Raw genomic sequence first — 23,354 nt, forward strand, 5'->3', positions numbered from 1 at the left:
CATACCAAAGCATTTCTCTAACACCTTACTGCGTGAAGTGCAGTATTACTGCTCCCTCAGTAATTATACATCTAAATGAGGGAATAGCAGCAGCATTGCCTTTCTGCCCAGCCAGCACGTACCACTATTTAATACTGATCAATAGCAGAGCCATGACATGACAGTGGACTTAATGCAGTAAAAAGGCAAATAACCCAGAGAAGCACACAGAGGACTCGCCATCGTGCACTGATGGGCTTTGTCAAATACCAACCATTTCGTATGAACAACCTTCCCATTAGATTCTGCAAACCTCTGCTATAGCCTCTGGGCACAATTTAAAGCAAAGCAGCAAGATACAGCGCAGTGAAGAACTGTCAGGAGGCAACACCTCGTTTCTTCTTCTAGTTAAATTCTACATTCGTAGAGCAGGGAAATCCCCAAATCGTGTTTTGACTAAAAATATTCTGCAGGTTTGCATTGGGTTTGTAAGACCATAGGACTGTGTCTAATTTCAAGACATCGCAACAATCTCATTGCTTGTATCTCACAAACAGAAGAATGGGATTTAATTACAAACAGGAGGAAGTGTATCAGTCATGACTGAGATTTAATCTGATTCTTCTTCTGGTGGCTTCTCTAGCATTTGAGAAGTGTTCTTGGGGGATGTTTAACTACTACCTTGAGAAGGATGGGGTTTCCAATCTAAGCATTTTCCAACAGTCTCACTAATAAAAATATCTGGATTCACAATCAGAAATAAATAGCATGGTAATCAGGGCCTTCGTTGGACAATTTAGGGATTGGGACACAATGTCATCTGCTACCTCTACAATGCTTTGAGATCCAAAAGCAGATTCCTTCAAAATATAATAGGAACAAAAAAAATCAAAATAAAAAAAAATATTGTCGGATGATCACATCTCCTAGATTTCTTGCAGCACCACAGAACTGCAGACCTGCATACATTTGACAGGAAAATCACTTGTGATGTAGTCAGTTGCTTTTCTTAAAATGTTCCATAAAAAAAAAAAAAGTCAGGCTTCCCCCTCTGAAGCGCCCATGAAATGAGATATCAGTAGGCCACCCTTTTTACTTACATCTTATTCATTAGTGCTCCCGCTTCTCCAGCCACCTTTAACACAAAAGTATATTAAGTGATACAAACGGTACTATTAGTCCACTTTCCAAATCCCAGCTATTAAAATCTACCTCTCGGTTGCAATCTTGAGAAGCAAACGCATGAATCACGCAGCGGCAAGGTGCTGAGATTGCCTCTCCCCCATGGCGCGGCTGCTGGCACTGGGAATGTCCCGCTTGACATTTGTAGACCTACAAAGCATGGGAAGATTTCCCTGTGGGATTTTATGCCTCATTTCTGCTGATGTTCGGGGTGCGGTGGCAGTTCCTGAAATCACTCTGCCTAACGCCCCCCTCCTCCCAGGCTCCTCACCAAGCACAGGCTGCCGTCTCATCTCGCCTTCCCCGCTCACTTACTGCAGGCTGCCAGCAAGCGAGCTCCTGCCGGCACCTCCGCCCTGGCCAGGGTGGTCCTGCCTCAGCCCTGCTGGGGTTCTCCTGACCCTTCCCGGCTCCACCCTGAAGCACCATCACTGGGACGGGTGTCTAAGCAATTAGAGGAGCTAACAAGCCGGCGTGGAGAAACCGGGCTCGCTCAGGGTGCTGCAGAGACCCACGTCAAAGCTGGGAGGAGGTCAGAGGCCAGGATGGAAATGTTTGCCCATAGCAATGCCTGCAATTCTTTGCTAATGACACTGCCGCTGCTCTGATGGAAAGGATCAGAAAGACTGGCTAATGAACACAACTCATTACTGAAGGCCTCCTGGGCACGGGATGACAGGGTTTCAGACAAAAATTCATCCTAGCTTACAGCAATGTGACAGACGTTGCATGTTTTGGCTCCAAATAATCATCCGGATGGAGTTGCCAGTATGCTGTGCTAAGGCAAGCCGTGCGAAAACAGCAAGTATTAAGAAAGAAGCCAGTTAATCCCATTACAAAGTTTGTTTTACTTCAAGAGGTCAATCCAAGTACTCTATAAGGCTCTTGTGACACCTAAATCAAATGATCTGGCTTGCCACAGTGCTGACAGCTCTTCCAGCACTGAGAAAGAAGGGGAGAGATGGGAGATCTTGTACCAATACACAAGGGATAAGACAGGAAACAGGATCTCACAAATGCTATTTGCTTCATTCTTTTGTGAAATATTTTTTTAAAGTTTTTTTCTTTTTAAAGAAAGATTTGTACTTGAATTCTATATCTCCACTTATTTTGCCTTGCCCCACTCCTCACACCCTTGAAATGAAATGACATTTCTCAGTTGAGGTACTATATAAGCTGTTGCACCAATGTCTGATTTCTGTAAAAATTATTTTAGTCCCAGTTCTCACATCACCTGGTTCTCCTCTGCTGCTGTAACCATTTAGGATCACAGTTAATTATTGTTCCACCTACCAGCAAATTCACTCCACAGGGGTTGCACCCTGCAGTTTCTAACATGGTAGCAACAAGGGCTAAGCAACACAACCCACTATCCAGTACTTCAGCTGACAGAGAAGAGCAGAGCTAAGGTGTAGTCAGGTGTCCTCCTGCAGCTCCCAGTGCAACAGTTTGATGTTACCACCATCTCTCCCCCCTTCCTGCTGCGCATCAACATCCTTCCCCTGGAAGTCATACCCCTCCCCAGGGGAGCTGCGGTGGGACAGACTGTGGGAGAACCAGCGATCTGTTCCAGTGTGAAGTTGGCTGCACCAGCCAGCATCACCACTGGTAACAGCTGAAGCCATTGTGATTAATGAGGAGTGGGCAGCAGTTACAAGATCTGGGAATCTTCCACTGTATTTTCAAAAAGCGGCACATTTCCTATTCATCTTCACCTGGTCAGACCTGGTTGAACCTCACTATTAGTAAGGGATGGTCCAACACCTTCCTGCAAAAGCCCATTAATTGAAGGATGACTCCTGCCTTGACAGTTCATGTCTCTCTTCGTCGGCGAAGCAAGGAGTTTCACAGTTTTCTCTTACGCTGGCTTTAAAAAAAACCAAATTACGCATCACCTCATCAGAAGTCTGTTTCTGAAGCAATGATGAGAAAACAGACAGAAACACTCCTCTTTACAGACAGCCCTATTTAGTTAACTTCTGTATTTTTAATTACTGTCAACTTCGGGGGCTGTTTAATGAGAAAGTGTGTGGCAGTTACATTATCTTAGACCAACCTAAGGCTCTCCACGGCACTTCCAAGCCAATGACAGCTAGTGTTCAGCAGCCTTATTTGGAGTACCTGGAAAGGGTGTGGGAGCGGTATGGAAGAAGAGACACTTACTCAAGTTTCCAGGCCGCATGGATTAACTTTGGAATAATTCAGAGGTTAATAAATAGCTGGATACTACCCCGACCACAAGGATTTCATTGCATAAGGTGTGTAAATCCAACTGACAATGAAAACTTGCATAAACCATCTTTCCTTTCAGTTAAAGGATAAAATCCCACATGGCCCATTTTAACCCGGTACTTGTGCTTAAGCTCAGTAACGCATTCCTGAAAAAAACAAGGTAAACACACAAATGCTCATGCTGAAACAGCAAATCCCACAAAACAAGAAAATGATGGAAGAGTACAAAGCACCCAAGAAGCTCAGTTCTTCAACCACAGACGCCAAATCTATATTCTATGTGAGCCAGATATTTCTGATGACACCATGTGAGCAAAGGTATCAAGGCAAGAGAAAATTGACAGACAGTAGCAAAACCAAGATGTGTCTCATTTTACAAAGAATAAAGTTGGAGCATAAATGATGTATAAAGCTTAAGAAGTGACCTGCGCTTTTAGGGTAGTACAACACAACTCCAGTTGCACTGTTTCTCATAAGAGCTGAACACCTAAATATAACAATCCCACCTTACAAAGCCTGAACCAGGTCCGAGTGAGGAACAAAACCAAGGCTGGCTATTCTAGGTATGTCAGCATATGTTCTTAAATGCAAGTACACTTTATACAAGAGGGGATCCCCATGGAATGCTACGATAAGCTGGACTGAAGTAGAAGCAGCTATCGTGGTGCATTTGTCAAGGAAAGCACATCTGCTTTTGGCAGAGCGAAAACACTGCAAAAAGTAGTTGTGTGTCAAAGCAACACTGCACTTGGGGTAAATATTCTGCTGCAGACTCGGGCTTAATCATTTGTTTCCCCAGCACCACGTAGGTTTCTGTAGGGATTAAATAAGGCAATATAATATTCAGTTGGCTAGCACTGGGGAAAGCTACTCAGCACTGCCAGGGAAGTTAATGCCAGCACTGAACTTCTTAGGGCAAAGCAAGGGTAGGAAAGAGCCGGGGGCTGAGCCTTCTGCTCAGCCGTGCTGTGAGAGGGCAGGGACCGGCGGCACGCACTCCAGTTGCTAGGTAGCTTAGAGTTACAGATATGCCTCATTTGCCTGTGCAAACATACCCCGCAGGACTATATTTACAGAACGCGGCCTTTGCTTCCCATTCCTTTGAGCGATATAAAAATACTGAGAATTCTTCCTTTGGGAGCTCAGCAACAGTTGTCCTTGGGTTGCTGCTGTCATCCCTGAAATGTGGTTGTGTTTCTGAGCCGTGGTGAAGTGGGCAGCTTGAGTCGGCACTCGTCTGCACAACTGCTATCTGCTCCAGTCTTACTGTTGTGGGTAGCTACTCTCACTTCAGCTTCACTAATTCAGATGATTATCTGAATATCAAGATGATAGCTTGGAGTTAACTGTAAACCTAGTCTAGTCCTAGGAGAACAGGATTGCAAGTTTGGGAGAGAAAACTTAACCAAATTTACTTTGATATCTCACCAGTCTAACATCCCAACTGCAATTAGCAGAGAAAATTGCATCCTGCATCTCAATCAAAAGGAAGAAATGTAAAGAAATGTCTTCTCTGAGGGAAGAAAGAATCAGAATTATGCACTGCCTGAGCAATATGAATTATTAAACAGTGATATTTTGGGGAAACTGAGACACTCATCAAGAGCCCACAGTACGCAGTGTTACTGAGGGGGGATCCTTTGCTACAGGAGGTTTGGAGAAAGGAGTACCACATATGCCTAAAAGCAGCATACATCACTTAAACATAATGAGGTAGCATTTGTGTAGCCATATGTTTGGGTTAATGCCTAGGCTGTGGTGACACTGTTTAATTTAGGGTTAAACATGATGCATTGTCCTCTAAGGAGGACCCTTACTGATAGCTTCGCTATGCAGGTCTGCTTACTTGGTATACTTTGCTAACAACTATACCCTTGAAGAGGAACTAAAGACTGATAAAAAGGAAACATCCTTCTTCAGAAGGCACTGAAAGCTGGATGACTGCCAAAGAAGCATGAACTGGGGGAAAGGAAAAGGCGGCAGGGGCAGATCCAACCACCGACTCAATGCAAGACCAAAAAGACTTGGCTCGCCCCTACCTATAAGGAGCATGCGTGCCAATTTACATAGCAAGCAAGACTAATTTAAATATAACTAACCAGTAACAGGAGGGATGGTGATTACTAACCAATGAGCATAAACTTAGGTGGATTTTTACTAACCATGTAACAGAATAAATATGTTGTATTTCTTTGGTGTGGTGTGCTAGCTTTGTGGGATTATCACCTAGCACCCATCTTTGTGCAAACATGAAATAAATAAATATTTCAGCTCTCTGTGTAAGATTGGCTTATTGCACACAAGGTATCAAACCCCACTTGTGGGACAACATTTGTGCATTTGTTTGGTTCGAGTTGTTTTCCAACAAGCATACGGAAACACAGCACAAGAATGCTCTAAGTGCACTCTGTATGAATTAGCTGGCTTTCAATGCCAACAAACCCTCCTAGCCATACAGTCCAGCTTCACACAGCTAGCAGATGTAAGCTAAAAACCTACAGACCAGCTACGAATTATTCAGTGTTCAAATCAAGGGAAGAAGGCAAGCCTTTTCAGAGGGCTTTGACATTCCCAGGACTCCCAAGTGGAGAACAGGCACTGGTGTACATTACCTGACCTCCCAAGAAAAGGCCACCAATTACCCTCTTGTCCTGGCAGCCAAAAACTGTCATTCCAACGGTATAAGTCATAGGCTTGCAAACACAGGCATGAAAGGCTGTTTAAATAAAACCCTTGTTACCACAGCAATTAACAGGTTCGTTACTTACTGCAATTTAGAGCAGGTCTAAGAAGCAAGGATCTTGACCAATTTGACACTTGCTTTGGGCAGTGCTTGCTTTCTTAACAGCAAGCGGCTAGACCCCAACAGATGTTTTGTAGGTAAGGGATCAGTGTTTGTCTCTGCTATCCTTAGGCAGACACAGAGAAGGTGTGGGCGAGCAGTGCATCTATTTTCAACAGTAACATCATAACAACTTGATGATAGACCATCTGATTCCAAGTTCAGAAAGAACTGGGAAACTATGTAAAGCACATTGATAAAATGGGATTCTGAACAGGTACAGCATATTAGAAAGTGCATTTATGGCAGGATGGGAATGGGCCTACAGGTCTGAGGAGACACGGCAAGGTCTTTAGGCAGCCCTCTGAAAAATAGCTACAAGCCCAGGCACAGTGACATTTACAAAATCTGTGCTAACATGTCATTTCCAAAGGCCATGAAGCTTCCAAATTTTTTTCAATACCAACAACTACATGCTATTGACTCGCACTAACAAAACCGGACAGACAAAAGCTGGGAGTCACAAACATCTCTCAGCAACTGGAACAAGCCCTGTGCCTGGCTCGTAAACACCTCATTACAACCCACTCCCTGCCAGACTTGAAGAGCAGACAACAGTTATGTATGGCAGCAACGAGAACAAGGGTCAGTGGTACTGGCACAGATGCAAACTTCAAGGGGAGTAGAAAGAGGTCAAATTCTTCAACAGGACATTTTGACAGATGCTGGTTCTCCTCTCTGGTTCCAAACCTACCCCAACCTTCCCACAGAAGGCTCTGCCAGAGTGTCCCCCTGGGAAAGAGAAGCATTAGTCAGCCTCCCCAAAGTAGGCACTGTATATAAAAGCATATAAACAGTGACTATAGCCAGGCAATCTGTATTTGTCTCATCTCGGGGTTTGGCGGCAGTGACTAACTGGACTGCAGGGCTGGAACTGAAGAGCTGTAGAATGTCACTGAGCAAACAAGTTAAAATGGGAACAAGCTCTGGGGACACAGCAGCGGGGAGGAGATGCACAGACGGGCCAGGCGCTGTATCCACCACTGATGCTCCCACACAAGGTTTCCATGTGCCTCCAGATACAGAGCGCCCAACTTCCAGCCTTCAGCCAGCTTGCACCAACGCACTTCTCTGCTGTTAAAATGCAAGGCTTGAGAAACATTATTGGTGTGACTTCAGGCCCAGTTATGTCAAAACAGCCATTTCTTGGCCACATGAAGGTTTCTAATAACCCTGCCACCCCTCCAAAAAGCCAGCATGTTAACTAGGAGCATGCCTTGAACACTTCTGCCTGCCCCGCCACAACCATATTTCACGATAATTGCTCATGAGTGCGTGCAGTTGATAATTTCTGGAGATATAGAAGGCATATATTTTCAAATGAAAGAATACAGCTTTTAGGACTTCAGAACAATGAAAGGCAGGGTGACTGCCTGAAGTGCAGAAACTAAAAGCTTTTTCCTTCAGAACAGGAGCAGAATCGAGTAATTGTCGTTTCCAGGGAGATGGGGAACTTCAGGGATCAGAGCTCAATCTGCAGTTAAATGGATTGGAAACAACTCCCTACCAGCTGCAGCAAAAACATGGATTAAAAAAAACACAGGAAAATCCAGAGAGGGCATTTTCCCGGCACTGTGCACATCTCCTCACATTCAGGAATGATGAACTGACTTTATTTAGATGATCCAGGCTAGCTATTCATGAACGCCAAGGGAGAAGCATTTCCTATGTTACCTCTTTCCTTATACCTCTCCCATTCAGCCTCCCTTCACAGAAAAAACTGACAGGTATTTCAGTTTTCTCCTTTTGAGAGAGAAACCTGAAAGTTCTCTCTCACACTCCAAAAGTGCAGTTCTAAACAGACCAGGTATGTCAAAAATACCTAAAAGGAGATCTTAAAATGCTCTTTGCAAGCTACGCAGGCCTTTGCCTTTCCACTGAGATGTTTCACAGGTGCCAAAAGACAAAAGTTCATGCTTCAATGGGATGCCAAATTCCGAGCTTCTCCCATGTAAAAAGCAAATCCTGTGACTTGCAAGTGTTTTCCAAAATAACCAATACCTTTGTGAGTGCTGTAGAGGGCTGCAAATGTCACCACGAAGAAGGTGGTGGAATATTTTCCAGCATTAACTAGATGAAAGGCCCGTTTGTTATCACGGTAACGGCGGAGGCACTGGATGAATCGCAACCAAGCAGGGATGCACTGGACAACTGCTCTCACTCCGTAGGAGTAGCTGTAACAAATCTGATTATCTGTAATAAAAAAGTTTCAGGTACAAAGAGTTAGTACATTTAAGAACTCCTATCATCTTCCTTTCTGTAAGAGTAATATCACTTGACATGAGAGCAATTCCCCATCAATGTCTCATACTTAGGCACACAAACTATGCACATGCACATCCACAACAGCGAGAAGCTCATCACCAGAAAGTATCCTGAAGCCCTTTATTTCATCTCGGAGGTATTCAGGTGACATGACATCAATAACACATCCAGAAAGATCATCATCTAACTCTTTCACTGCTGCCAGTATAATTAACATGCAAGAAGATTAGAAATAATCTATTTCTAAATTTATTTTGTGCTGTTGGCAGTACTGTGAATAATCAAATTAAGGATGGAATTACAAAAGGCCTTCAACACTGAATTTTTGTGCATAAATGGGAGAGCATTCCCAAACTCCATAGGACAGCTCAAAAAGGCTACTTTGTCTAAGATGTCCTTGACCCATTTTTCTTGTATATTGTAATAGGAAAAAACATATTTCAGTATGTGTTTGGGTTTTGGTTTGTTGGTTTGTGTTTTGGGTTTTTTTGTTTGGTTGGTTTGGTTTTTTTTTAAACAACTGGGGTGAGAGGCAGCTACACCAACATGACATTGTGTCACACCCCTGATGTTTGAAAGCCTTCTTTTTATTAAGGAAATGACCAGGAAAACCCCAGCTTTGCCTGGAACCCCCAAGCATGCCATATTCTTACGCTGTCTCGCTCAGCACATCTAAACCAAACACCCCACTGACTAACAAACATTTGTTTCTTATTCAGACTAATGGAGACAAGTTATTAGCTGATATTTATGCCAAAGCACCGCACTATCATTCCACTGTTTGGATTGGAAGAGGACAAGTTGTTATCCACTCAGTTGCTTTATTTATTTTACTTCTACTTTTAATAAATAAATATTTAGTTACTTGCAACACTATCTTAAAGGGAAGAGAAAGATCAGACAGATTGGAATAACAAAGTGAACACTGATGCTTATCGAAGCATACTGCAAATTCTTTCAGCAAGTGTCAAAATCATCAGACAACATGATTTGCCAGTAGTCACTGCTTAAAATGGAAAGACAACGGCCTGATCCAGGAGGAGACAGGTACTATTTTGCCACGGGGAAGGCCAAAGTCAAAATTCATATGCCAACTCTGCTGCTCTTCTGTCTAGAAAGGAGAGAAGAAGCAGAGCACGCACAACCCTGGCATCACAGCATCAACTCTAATTGAATAAGAGGTGGCACTAACAAGCTCTGAGGAAGTTTCTCCATCCTCTCTTGCTTTAGGGTACTGTGATGGAGCCTGTAAGAAGCAGGCTACAGCACAGAACATTGTGGTTAACAAGCTCATGCAACTCATTTTCATGCTGAGGAACAGGAACGGGCTAAAAGCATTTATATGATTAAACCACTATGAAATAAAACAACAATGCCAGGAAAATGGATTTCTCTTTCCAGTCGAGAAGTGCTGTGTCTAAATTCTTTGATGAATATACATGTCAGGCCAGATGACTGGATTAGGAAACGAACACGGATGTGAAATTCCATTTCTCTGGATAGAAGTAAGAAAGGGCAGAATCTCTCTAATGCTGTGTTTACAAGAAATGCCAATTATTTAATTTCCTATGTCATTGGGAGCCCTCTTCAAAACAGATAGATGATTATGAAGTTGCCTCGCTCAGTGTTTTTCAGGTCATTTTGATCGTGTTAGCCTGGATTGCCAGCATTACTCTACCTGTATTTGCCAGAAGTCCAGCATTGTCCTCCCACTGAACCTCAAAGCTGTAGAAGCAGATCATATATTCCAGATCCATGAGTATCACAACCAGGCTGTTGAGCTGATCAGCCAGCCAGAAATCTGCGAAGCCTACCTTGTGGAAGGGAGCAGTGAACACTCGAAACTGTCAGGAAAAAAAGCAGTAATTCATGACAGCGTCAAAGACATCTAAATGCAGTGGCAGGACATCACAGCATTGAACAAATTTGGAAATAACAGAAATGCTCGAAGATTTATTGCTGACCTTTTGCTCCTGCTGACAAAAAGATAACTGTTCTCCTCACTTTTAGTACAAATAACATTCCTGCTTTCCTCCTCCTGCAGGCAACGGTTCATGTCCCCCCCACCTTTTTGGGTTTTTTACTGGCAGAAGAGCCCAGTCTCCTCCAACTGAGCTCTTTCCCAGAAACTCCCAGTCTCTGTGTAAGAGCTCTACACAGCTCTGTTTTTCCTGTTGCTCCTCATTTTGATCACCGCTTTCTTTCAGGCATTTATGTCATATCTATTGACATTTTCCACACTTACCTTCTCCCTCACACTTCATGTCAGTTAGATTATAGACCCTCAGCACGGCCATTAGTCTGATCATGGCTCAGTTTACTTAACACATTAGTAGTTCTTCGGTGTTAGAAGTTGTAAAAGTGACGATTGTTACTGCTGGATCTGCCAAAGCCTCTAGCAGGGCAAGAGTTAAAGAAAGGGCTGAAGAAATCCTATTGACTGTCAATTAGACTCCCCCTCAATTGCAGTCCACTTTCTCTCTAAGCCTTAACAGCAGTTTTGCTACTTTCAAACCAGACAGTTTTCATGGTCCATTACCTTTGATTACAACTCTCTCTACCCAGTTAGTTATAGTTACTAACGGCCAATTTGTCAAAGAGACAGCACCAGCACCATCCGGTAGTTCAGAGATTTATGAACCTTTAAATTAATGAAAGCACAGGCTAACACTGATCTTTTATATTGCTCTCTTTATTAACCTGAAGGGTGCACAGTTACAGAAACCTGGGAAAGGACTGACACATTCCCATCAGCTTGTAATGCCAATTTAAGACTCTGGTCCTAAATTTCAAAGCCAAATAGGGGATTAAGACTTAGCGGCATAAAGCAGATATGGATCTTGACCTAGAAAGCACTGTGCTTACATAGGACAGCACCTACTACAAAGGCTCAAACAGGGCCAGCCATTAGGGAGGTCTGTCCTCAAAGCCATCCAGCTGCAGAACAGCTTCTGCAGAGGTCAGAGAAGCCACACCAGCCTTCCCTTCCAAAGGTCCTTCCTGCATTTTACCAACACTCCCTGATACTATCTTTACCCGTTTCATCATAGACTTTTTTTTTTTCCATAAACAAAGACTAACTAAAACAAATGAAATGTGAAAGCAGCTTTACAGATAGATCTCCCCAAAAAAAGAAGAAATTAATAAAATCCATACTGTTATTTAATTTAGGGAGAGACACCTAGGCACTGTCAGATGACAGCATAAAATTTTTAAGAGAGTAGAAGCTTTCCACCTAAAGGTTACAGCAGAGGAGGCGTCAGCAGATATGTCCATGACCTAGCTAAGGCACTGGCATCTCAGTCAACTACCTTCAAGAACCTGAGCTGCCATTTGAACCCTCCTAACCCCGCGCGCCAGGCACTGTGGTTTCCAGCTGCTGCCGCAGGCTGCCCGGGCACAGCTGGAGTTGCAGCCCAGCTACCAGAGGGTGCTGGCAGCGGAGGGCACTGCCTGCTGGCAGGTACTGCAGGCAACTCCTTGCTTCCCAGCTGAGAAGTGTCTGCAACATCCTCCAAAGAAGATGGGCTGCAAGAATAAAGTCATAAAATACCAAAAGCTGGAGTTGAACCTCAGTTTCACCTAATCGGTTGCAATTATGTATCAACAGTTCCACAATCTGAGCCCAGACTTCCTGGTGCTGATTACTGCAGTTTTAATAAGTGCTGAGATGGTAGATATTTGAGCCGGAGCTAAACACTTCCTAGATTTTCACCTCTCGCAGACAGGCTCCCTGCAGTTGTTTCACCATTTTGGCACCCTGCGGCGAGCGTGGGCATGCAGGCACTGTGCTGTCCCCTGTGCTCAGATCCGATTCCACCCGGCAAGCTGCTCTCCTCAGCCTACACAAGTGCACTCATGGGCTTCTCATCTGGCAGCAAAGGGGCAAAGAACGCTCGCCTAAGCACGTAGGTGAGAAAGAAGAGCCTGGCATGGGAATTAAACTTACTAACTAACTTTTTTCACTTGGAGGAAGATCAATTCAGATGTAACTTGCAGTCCCTCAGGGAATATCAAAAGAGATCCCACTCATAAGTACCAACAAGCAGTTGTTCATGATCACGGGTGGATGCAGTAAGCCTTCCAGATCCATCAGGAAATGCTACAACACACTAAAGTATGCTCCTGATTTGGTTCTAAAAAAACTGAAGGTGCCAGTAACGCTCTGCTACACCTGATATGTCAGACTTCATTTTGGCTGGAAATGAAACATATCAAGCATGTGAAGAAAAACACTCATCAACCCAAAATTTATGTGAACAGCATAGTTAAGAATTGCACTATTTAAACCTCCTTTCACCCAGATAGCTGCTGGCAACTACATGGAGAAATAAAATACACCCAGCCAGCCAATTACACACAATAAAAATTAGAAAAAGCCTAACAGCTACTCTTTATGTGGTTTGTCTGGCCTCTTTTTTCCCCTTCCCCCTTCCGCATAACACAGTCAGAAGTACTGTGTCATTTTTCCACCATTAAGGCGATCTTGCATTTTGATGAAGCTTTTTTCCCCAGGAGACCTTGGGATGAATTTGCCTCTGAAACACTCAAAGGTATGGCTGTATGGCAGACTGCAGCATAGCCTAGAGATAGCTGGGATTGAGCAGGTCCTGGAAACTGCCCAAGAGCTCTGTGAAGACTGAGAATCTTACCCTGTTAAGATATTAAGGTAAATTAGCACAGATATTGCTCACATGGTTAGAGCACTTCCAGTGCTTCCCCTAGCACCAGGGGACAGCAGTAAGACTAATGAGGCTTGGGACTAAAGGTACATTTATGAGAGATGGCTGAATGCTGGAAGGCAGAAAAGGAAGAAACTGAAATAGAAGTAAGCTAGCAAATCAAATCACAGATGTAAGCACACAGAGGTTAACTGGCTGTGTGTATACCTGCACACACATGCCTGAAGCACGATTCTACGTTTCATCTTTGTCACGTTCCAGATAAAGTTAGTTGTTTTAATTGGCATTAAAATGATTCTACGAATAACACCAGCCAGCCAAATTCTCTTCCGCCCAATGTTCTCAGAGCAGTTCCAGCAAGAATAAGGTATCAAGGGAACCCACTTGATTAAAGTCAATTTTAAAAGGGCATACAGGGTGGTGATGAACGTGTGAAACAGCCATTTGGGAAGAAACTGATGAGCCATCCAACAAGTTTGAAAACTGTTCTTTTGGAGCTTCCACCTATAACTGGAACACTGAAGTAGCACATATATTTACATTCAATTTACCAGACTTATCTTACCTGGAAAATAGGAGCTGGGTCTAAAATAAATAGTTTAAGACCAGAAAGAGATTTGCTGATCCCCCCCCCCCCCCCGAACATAATTTTATAAGCAGTAACCTTTGCAAAGGTTCCCTCTCCATCAGCGAACCCTCTCAATGTTGGTGCTCACCCAATTTGGGCTGAGGAGCATCCATGCAGCCTTGCCTTAGCACTCCTAATCAAACTGTTTCGCTACATTAAGGAACAAACAAGCAAAGATACCAGAGTGTTTCTGTATGTGCAAAAGTATGTATACAGCTGTCTATAGAAAGATTAACAAGTAGCTATCTGCAATATGAAGATAATGATAGACTGGTACAGACAAGCAGTTGCTTCTGTAAATGCATGCTCAACAACCATTTGCAGTCAATACTTTATCAGGTCTGCTCTATGAACACACAGTGGTATAAGCATCCCTCTTTCCTGAAGATTAGTGACACTTGTATATACTTCACTGCTACTGCTCAGCTACAACATTTTTTAAAAAAATTATTTATTTAAATCAGGTTTGAGACTTACCAATAGTTTCAGCAGCCAAAACCGGGACTTGTAATATAAGGTTTTGGTGGGGTTGATGAGAAAAAGCAACATGAAGCCGTACAAGATGAGTGGATTCACCTGCATAGGGATGTAGGTGAATTTACCATATATACATGCCAGCAGGCTCAGGCACCACAAAACCCCCAGGAAACCAGCAATCTACAGAAAGATAGAAAAAACACATAGACACCTTATAAAAATATAGCTCCGAAACCTACAATGAATTCTCATTATAAGAAAAGGGAGAGCAGTGCTCAATCCTGTAATCTAATCAGACTTCAGCAACTTCCTCTTCTAATTGTATTAGAACTCCTTGCCAGGAAACAGTGCAGGATTTATCCTCCTGATACGTCGCACAGCTCAACCACTCCTACAATCTATTCTGTTTACCTCAAAGAGATGTTGATGGGACAAGTTGCTGCGGGGATTGAGTTCAAAGATGAGGACGTGATTCACTCCAGCCTGTCTCCAGCCATATGTGTTGATACCCAGGAGAAAGAGGAATTCTATCAGGAGAAAGCCACCTCTATAGATTCTCACCAGTGGCCACACATTTGGTCCATCTATAAAAGCCACACCTGGCAAACACAAAAATGAAATTACCTTAATGATAGCACAAGTCATGTCACCAAACAAAGCTGTGCTCCACTGCTTTATGCTGGTTCCCAGACGTTTGGCCGTACCCCATGAAAACAGGGTATGCTCATATGCACCTGCATATTCCAGCAAGTGGAGAACTTTTTGCCTAGCCTGTCAGAGGACTTAGGAGTATTCTGGGGAAAATTCACTCTCCAGCTGGTGTAGTCGGGTCATTAGCAGCATCTTAAGTCCCCTGTCTCACACTACAGGCACAAGGGACAGCACTAGCATAAATCATGACTATATGCACTTAAATGTTCTGGTTTAATGGAGATGAAATCCCAATGGACAGATACACAAATACTTCAGCTCCCCACAAAACCAAGAAGCACCATTACAGCATTTAAAACAATGCTAAACTGCACCTAATCACTGAACTCAATGCAACTGTAATGTAATACATATTCATAACTAGCAATATAATATCCAGCCGCACCCAAACAGAAAACCCAACATAAGGCAGCAACACTGCAAAGCCTGTTGCTTCCTTTGTTCAATCTTCAGGGTTTTGGAAAAAAATTTGCTTAATTTCAAATGATGAGCAGCCTTATACAGCAGCAGCTTTCTCTAGCACAAGCCTCTTTGCAAAATACTGTCCCTCGGTTGCCTGATATGGGTTTTATGAGAAAAGCACAAATAAAATACAGTTAATTGAATCCTCAATTTCAGTTTCATCGAATGTTTCTCACCCACATGCCTTTTACAAGGGGAAAAAAAGAACGTGCAGTTTTACAGAATTGATGCTAAGAATTTATTATGTCTATATTTTATGTCTAAATTACACCCCAATTTTTCAAACTTTTCTTCAGAGATAGCATATCCATAAGAAGTTTCACAAGTTCAGCATCTGTGCTTTATACTACATAAAATTATGGAGGAAAATTGTGCAAGGAACAATGACTCAAGAACTGTTGCTTAAAATTTAAAATTAAAGAGACTATTGGGTTCAGGCAAAATAGAGTTGAATTTTGGACAGAAATGACAGACACCCCAAAGAAGCTGAAAAAAATGTCTTAAATATGAAATTGAAAAAACAGCATTTCAAATTTTAATCTGAAATACCAGCAGACAAAACCAAGGGAGGTGATTCCAAATAGGACAGAGTAGCCCAAAAACTATTGAATAAGAAATGACCAGTCAGAATAGGACAGATGTGCTGTGTGCTATTTGAGACAGAACACCCAGACAAAGGTTCATCCCGAGGTGAACACAGTTCAGGGCTCTGTACTACAGCCCTGAGGCAAAGAGATTTTCCATTCATATATTGTTTCCACTTAAATGCAATACAAGCGAAGTCACCTCCTACAGTCAGCAGGTACATGACACTTGATCAACTCATCCCTTCTGCAAGTGCAGGCTCTGAACAAGATGCTCAGAGAGGAAGATGACCCTGGTGACAAGCCCAATGGCATCACAGCCTAATTCTCAAACAAGAGACAGGGCACTGCTGCAGCAAGTCTTGAAATTTTGCATGAAATCTTAACAGGTCTCTGCTTAATAAAACACATGCCCGTTTCCATGAACTTTCAACCTCAATTACACACTAACTTGGCACCTAGGAAAGCTGATACAGAAACAGTGAGGCCTCAAAATTCATACTCTTCAGGGTGACACCCCGCTGAGATCCACCTGTAGCATTTGCAGCCTTTAACAGACCCAAAGGTATTACGAACTTGTCTCTGTAAAATGTTGCTGTTCTAGTTCTAAAATCAGGCGATACAGAAGTGATTTACTATTAGAAGTCATGTTCTAATGCTGTTTCACAGATTCTACACATCCAACACTAAAACCCTATCTCAGTCAATCAAATCATAAAAACAATTCGGCAAAAGTAGCAGACAAGTTAGCAAAGTAATACCCAATTAAAAAAAACACTTTGCAGTTAGAATACAGTTTTTGCCCAATATCTGAAATAACGTACAGATACCGCATCATGTCTGCTACTACAAGCATACCTATTACTCACACTAGGTTAGTAACATCTGCTTTAGAGATATAATAAGTTTTATGAATTCATTCTCAACTGTGTCACTTTTTCATTGTTAATACTGAGAGATAAAGCAAACACAACTGACTTCACTCATATTTGCATCTCCCACAGAGATCAAACGTGTAAGTAACAGAAAAAAAGAGATACGATGAATAAAGAACAGCTTCTCCATGTTAAACAGACCCTTCACACAGACAGGTCAACTTCCTGCCTCTACTACAGGAAGACCAAACAGGAAGCACTGCCAACAGCTTCTCAAACAGAGAGATTTTATCCCAAGAGATGACTGGATCCAATTACAGAAACATCTGATTAAAAATTCTTTTAAGTCAAAACCACAGACATAGGCTTTCCCTAATGCAAGAGCTCATACGTTGGTTAAGCCTTTTCCTTTGTACTGACTGCTAAGCAAGTTACACCACTACCGAAATCACACACACAATTAGTAAAGCTGCTTGTGATTAAGCACTGTATCTGACTCTACAGTACTACCATGGCTTTTACTCTAATCAGAGTCCAAACTCAGAAGGCACAAAGCAGAATAAAACCAAGGCCTGAGATATGCAATAATTTATTGTAGCTTTTAAACAATCTTGCCAAAATCTGCCAACAAGAACAATTCAATAAATTCCATTAATAGGCACCAGACATTGGAATCCTAGAAACTGCTACATGAAAATGTACCGAGTAGCATGGTGCTCATGTGACTCTATGTCTGGTCTCATTCTCTGTAGGGAGTCAGTACCGTGCAAAACTTAAGCTCCACGAGCACCCCTCTCAAGGTAGCAAGGGTTTTGTGTTCACAGGACGATAACAGAAATCTGTCTTTCCACATGGATGTTGCACCTCCAGAATACCCCTCCGAGAAGGAGGAGGAAACCAGGAGAACCATAATATGTTCAAAGTCCAAAATCCACATATACAACATAAGAAAAACCACAATCTATTACTGAGCAGAACCAATAATTCTCAACAGTGTGATCTGACTCAGGCTGATTTAACCCAGAATATCCTGACCAACCCAGTTCAGATCCAGGACCTCGCTAAGTGATGAGAACATATCCAAACCAAGGTATGGCAGCCAGCGGGGTCCAGCCAAGGATACCCACCTGAAAGTATGACAGTGACGTTCAGTGCAATGAACAACCCACAGAACAATCCAACTCTGAATGTAGTCCAGGCTGGTACAGGCTGTGAACAAAGCAATGGCAGAATTAAGGTGGGGTAAATAGGTTATCAGCAAAGTCAGATTAATTTGCAGAGTAAATTTAAAATCAGGGATACAATATTTTGATCTCTGATTGTACTCTTGCTCTTGAAGTTTTTCAAATGGAAAATGCGGCATAATATTCTTGTGTATGTTGTTGCTGTGTTGAAACAGAACTTGGGCATCTCAATGCCCTTTGAAAAATATTCCAGACCACACAAACACTAAGCATATGTTATTATTAGCACAAATATCCTTTTACTATTTATCTCATCCCTTCATTACCTTGCCTGCATGCATTAGGAATAGCAAGTAAGCTATTTCCAAGTCTTCTGGAACTAAAGCAGATTATGTGACCATGCCCCACCTCACAATTTGTGGAGCATGCTCATGTCAATCATTTTCACTACTTTGTTCAGATGTTGAATCTAATTTGGCACCTTGACAAGTTGGAGAAGCAGCTTGGCTACATAACTTGATCTCTCACCTGAGCTGCTCCTAAGGGTGGAACACGCAAACGTTTCATAGCCTTCTGTCTGTCTCCATCTTCTAACTCATTGGTCACCACTTCCTAAGGAGATAAAGATACACATCACAGAAGTTCATTCTAATGATAAGCACATGGTACTGCACTAAAACCAAAAATAACAGTTGATTTCCAAGTTACATTTGAGCCCTGGCCCAATACTCTTCTAATACACAGTAACAAAGATGTGAAAGGCTCACCATGCTGCATCAAGTTATTACACAATACAAGCTAACACTGCACTAGCTTTTCAGATCGAAAAGTTACCAGCTGAAGAGAACATACCCAAGTTTATGTAAACAATGCCAGAAATCAGTGGCATTTCAAAATCAATTAATAGTTGTCTTGGTGGCGAATATAAGCTATAGAGAGGGTAAAACGTTATAGGAATCAGTAGTGAGCAAGAAAACATTGTTTTCCAGTTAAAAGAGGAGCAGTGCACAGACTAGCATCTTTACCTCTGTTTCGGAGATAAGCTGGTTGATCTTCTTGCAGGTGTAGAAGGGTGCCACCTCCACCTCGGCCACCCGCCATTCTGCTCCCCGCGCCGTCTCCAGGTTCTTGTCATGCTTCTTTAAGATCTTGCGGAAGCCAGTGAAGTTCAGGTTCTGCAGACAAGGGAAAAGAGTTACTGGCTTTTAACCTCAGTCAGCTCCCAAGGAAGTTAAATGGTTGTATTTCCAGTGCTAGCAAAAAAGGAATAGTTAAGAAGAAGAATCAAAATTATTGCATCTATTGTCAGGAAGTTTTTGAGTTATCACTTTATTAGAAGTAACACATATCCCTTGCAAATAACAGAAAAAATGTGGGGCATAAAAAGAGGCAACTTACTTGCAGGGAACTACCTAAACCTCATATTCCCTGAAAAGCCAAATCACTGCCACTTTCCTCCTTAATAAAAGAAGCAATGACGTTACTGATGAAACCTCACTGAAGACAAATAATCTTTGGACATACTCAAAACTTGTATGCTTGAAGTTATTTCAAGACGCGCTCCCTCTGGGTACACCTTACTGCATACGTCCCAGGTACTGCAACTCGGCAACTGTCTCTGGATTAGCAGTAGCTGTAATGAGCTCTTAACAAATATATAAAGCTGCAGGAAGACTATATTTTGTCCCAACTTCCACAGTCATTACCAATCTTTCAAGGGGTTTTACCTTCTGAAAAGGCTAGGCTACTGACTTCTAGTTCATTTAAACTTTACATTGGTTTCAAATCAAGTTCTCCAGATAGGTGCATTATAGAAGGGAAATCCTTTTACAAAAGTTTTAAATGCTGCAGATTAAATCCAGACAAGTGCATCCCCATAGCAGCATCCTTTTCCACAGAGTACATTGCGCAATGAGCGCAAAACTAGTTTAGGCTTGCAGATGTGGGAGATGTAACTCTCTAGTCTGTAGAGATAAGCACACAATGCTGCATTAAAACAAGAATTAATAGCTGATTTCCAAGTTATGTATGAACCCTAACCCCACACTCTTCTAATGCACAGTAACTAAGATAGGCAAAGCTCATCACACTGCAGACAACTGCTGTGACAAGATGCATATGAAACCCTGCATTTCATTATACAGAAACTACCACTTGAAAGACTCAACATTTCATTAAAGCAACAGCAGGAATGCAGACAAGACCATTGCAAGATTCACTTCTGGAAAAGCTTAGAAAGTAAACCAAGTAAAAGCTTGGAAAGAAAAACAGAGAAAACAGCAAAATCAAATGCCCTGGGGAGAGGCGCCAACTACTCAGTGAAATTATTTTCAATCTAATTATGCTTAGAGTGATTTAATACCAGACCCCTACCATATAGGTGGGGAAATGAGGCTAGGGAGACAGGAGCAGGAAGCCAATGCATTAACGATCTGCATTATTGCAGACAAGAGACTTTAATTACTTTCTATTGGAAAAGCCAGCATTCCACCCCAGGGAAAGGAGATCACTATTTCAGAAATTTGAAATTAAAAAATACAACCAAATGATTATTTTGGTCAGAGATTTTTCTGTAGCCTGAACTAACATCGCTTTATCTGACACGTGTGCAATCACAGCCTAACTCTGGTGTGCCTTGGCCAGTCGGGGCATGGTTACACCAGACACCCTAGAGCCTCTCCAGTGGCATTTCATCCTCTGGCTACAAAAATTCTGCAACCCCAAAATGCGTGATAAAAACACTGTTGGTTACAGTGGCACTTCTGACAAGGAACGCTCAGTGATGGAACTGTGAAACAGAACAGTCAAACATCATTTACGCAGTCAGATGTTTTCTATTCTTGCTATTCGTGATGTTTTTATCTGGCAAGGGGCTTTCTCCAAGCCTGACTTCCATTTCTGCTGGATACTAACCGCATCCACTGAAGTGAATCAACTAATGGCATGTTTTGTCATTAAAGGTGAAAAAAACCGAACAGTGCAACTTACACAATAATATAATGCAAGATCATGTAGAATCAAACAGTGGACTCAAAAATCTTTGCCCCTATACAAGCCTATTAGGAAATGCACCAGCAAGGCAAATGCACAGCAGTTCAGTAAGACTGACTCAGCCTCCATTATTTGCTCGATGAATGTACTATATTATATTCAGTATATGTAAGTAAGTACTATATACTTAATTTGTCAAGATTTGTTTGTTCTAAAACACAATATTCCAAATAGATTTATTTATACATGTACACACTCTAGAATGATATATTACTGTTAACAATAAATTCATTTTATCAGAAGTATAATCGTTGGTAAGTTAAACAAGTAACAGCTGCCCTGGAGACAAGTTACAGTTTCACTTAATGTTTGGTTTGTGTACCTTAGGAATGAACACATGCAACTTTTGCTTTTGCAAAGACTGAGGAATTTGCTTCATGTGGATTTTCCTTTCTTAGTAACTCAAGACTTCAGCATTTAATCAAAGCCATAGTTTGATACTTATAACGCCACTGTTGACTTCACTTTACCTCTTACATGAAGGTCTCGGTTACATCATCTTCCCACTAGGTTATTGTTCTTCCTCTCCAAAACTCTAAGAGCTTGATTCCTAGTTTTTCCTATTCTAAGGTCAGAAGTGATTAAGAGTAGTATTCTGTGATTTGGTTTTATGTCTGTTTTAGCACTTGTATTTCTTGTCCTCAACTTCAAGACCGATTTGAACTCATTTTTCCCATTCTCTCTTTGAAGGTATGTTGTAGAAAGAAGCTCTGCTCCTTTTGGAAACTGTGAAAGCTATCAAATCCAGATGGGTTTTACATCAATACTTAGTATACATACAATGGACCAAGACTCATGGTAGCAAAAAGTAAAAATATAAGTGTGTAAGCCTGTCTTCACTGATGAACAGTAGGAAGATTTTCCAAAGGAATAACCTCTGTCATCCCCTATTTAAATTCTTCATCAAGCCTCAGAAGCGATTTTTTATAACCAAGAGTAAGAGCTTTCTTTTCTTTTCTTTTTTTTTTTTTTTTTTTTTTTTTAAAGTGAAGAAATCACAGCAGGTAATACTGCTTCGCTCCATTCCTGAAAAGCTACAGATACTCTACCTTTCCCAGGATTTTGAACTAGAAACTATCTCTAATAGTCAAAGGGCTTTACCGAGAAACTCATAAATGGTTTTCGGACATGTGCTCAGAGACACCACTTTAGGAGAGGTACAAACACCCAGAATTTTGGAAGAATTAAGTTTTGTCCATACCGCAGAGTGGTATTCAATTAATTGTTACGGTGAATTTTGTTTAGTAAAATTCTCCAGTACAACACTTGTAAAGATCTAAATACAGATGTAGTGAATTTAAGTTTAAACATTCTTATTTAACAACTTAAAAACCCTCACAGTAAGACATTTAAAAGCACTTCAGAGTATTTAACACCAAAAGAGCTAGCCCAGCAAAAAAGATCTTAACAGTTTCAGATTTTTGTTTCAAGATTTTTGGAATAAAATCAGCATCTGCAATATTTACCATGCCCTTTCATGCCAGAAATCCAAGTAAAACTAAAGATTTGGTTTTTTTCATACTTCAAGGCAAATGAGCCTGTATCCTACAGAATTAAAAACAGTTGTTTTTTTTTTAATGGATGTTTTAACAAGAAATGCTGATATGGCAAGGTCACAGTCACTACCATGGTAACGCCAAGAGGAAACAGTATGTTAGCATTTCAAATTTCATTAACAAATATTAGATAAAAGAGCTTCTTCCCCAACTTGCCAGCTCCAGCCCTGCACAGAACAACACACTGCAGAAGAAGGAGGTCCTGATGTGACTTCATGTTCTGGACATGCCTGGGCCAAGGGTGCTGGGGTCAGCCAGCTCGGAAAAAGAAAAAGGAAGGTCCTTCTGCAGGTCAGCTTAGCATTTCTAGCTCAACAGAAAGCAACAAGATGTACGCTGCTAACTGCTAGGCATCTGCCTTTTCTTTAAAAAATGATTATGATACAAGATGTTTTACATCTTGTGTTAAGAAAAGAACACAGTGGCCTTGTTATACCGACTAGTGGTGGATAAGAAATCCTGTGTTGCAAAATGTGTAAGATGCCAGAGAAAATTACTTTTGGTCGACCTTGCAGTTCCCTGAGAAGATAAGAACCTTAGGCCCTTTTCAGATAACTTAGCTCAGAGTGTCAATATAGTTTGTGTCAAAAGAATGTAAATCAAGAAAAGACAGATAGTAGAGTTACTAATGAACATTCTTTAGG

General features: G+C 41.7%; 1 protein-coding gene across 1 annotated transcript in view; it reads right to left on the minus strand.

The window, feature by feature from the left end:
• The window catches only part of XPR1 (xenotropic and polytropic retrovirus receptor 1), a 119,008-nt gene that overhangs the window by 13,643 nt on the left and 82,011 nt on the right, over window positions 1-23,354 (minus strand). Inside the window, exons 5-11 of the mRNA XM_052802349.1 lie at window positions 19,129-19,278; window positions 18,632-18,715; window positions 18,047-18,128; window positions 14,699-14,886; window positions 14,288-14,467; window positions 10,179-10,344; window positions 8,237-8,428 (exon numbers count right to left, since the gene is read on the minus strand). Of these exons, the coding sequence (XP_052658309.1) occupies window positions 8,237-8,428; window positions 10,179-10,344; window positions 14,288-14,467; window positions 14,699-14,886; window positions 18,047-18,128; window positions 18,632-18,715; window positions 19,129-19,278 (1,042 nt within the window). The remainder of the gene's footprint in view (window positions 1-8,236; window positions 8,429-10,178; window positions 10,345-14,287; window positions 14,468-14,698; window positions 14,887-18,046; window positions 18,129-18,631; window positions 18,716-19,128; window positions 19,279-23,354) is intronic.

The sequence above is a fragment of the Harpia harpyja genome, chromosome 11 (assembly GCF_026419915.1).
Source record: "Harpia harpyja isolate bHarHar1 chromosome 11, bHarHar1 primary haplotype, whole genome shotgun sequence".
Lineage (NCBI taxonomy): Eukaryota > Metazoa > Chordata > Aves > Accipitriformes > Accipitridae > Harpia > Harpia harpyja.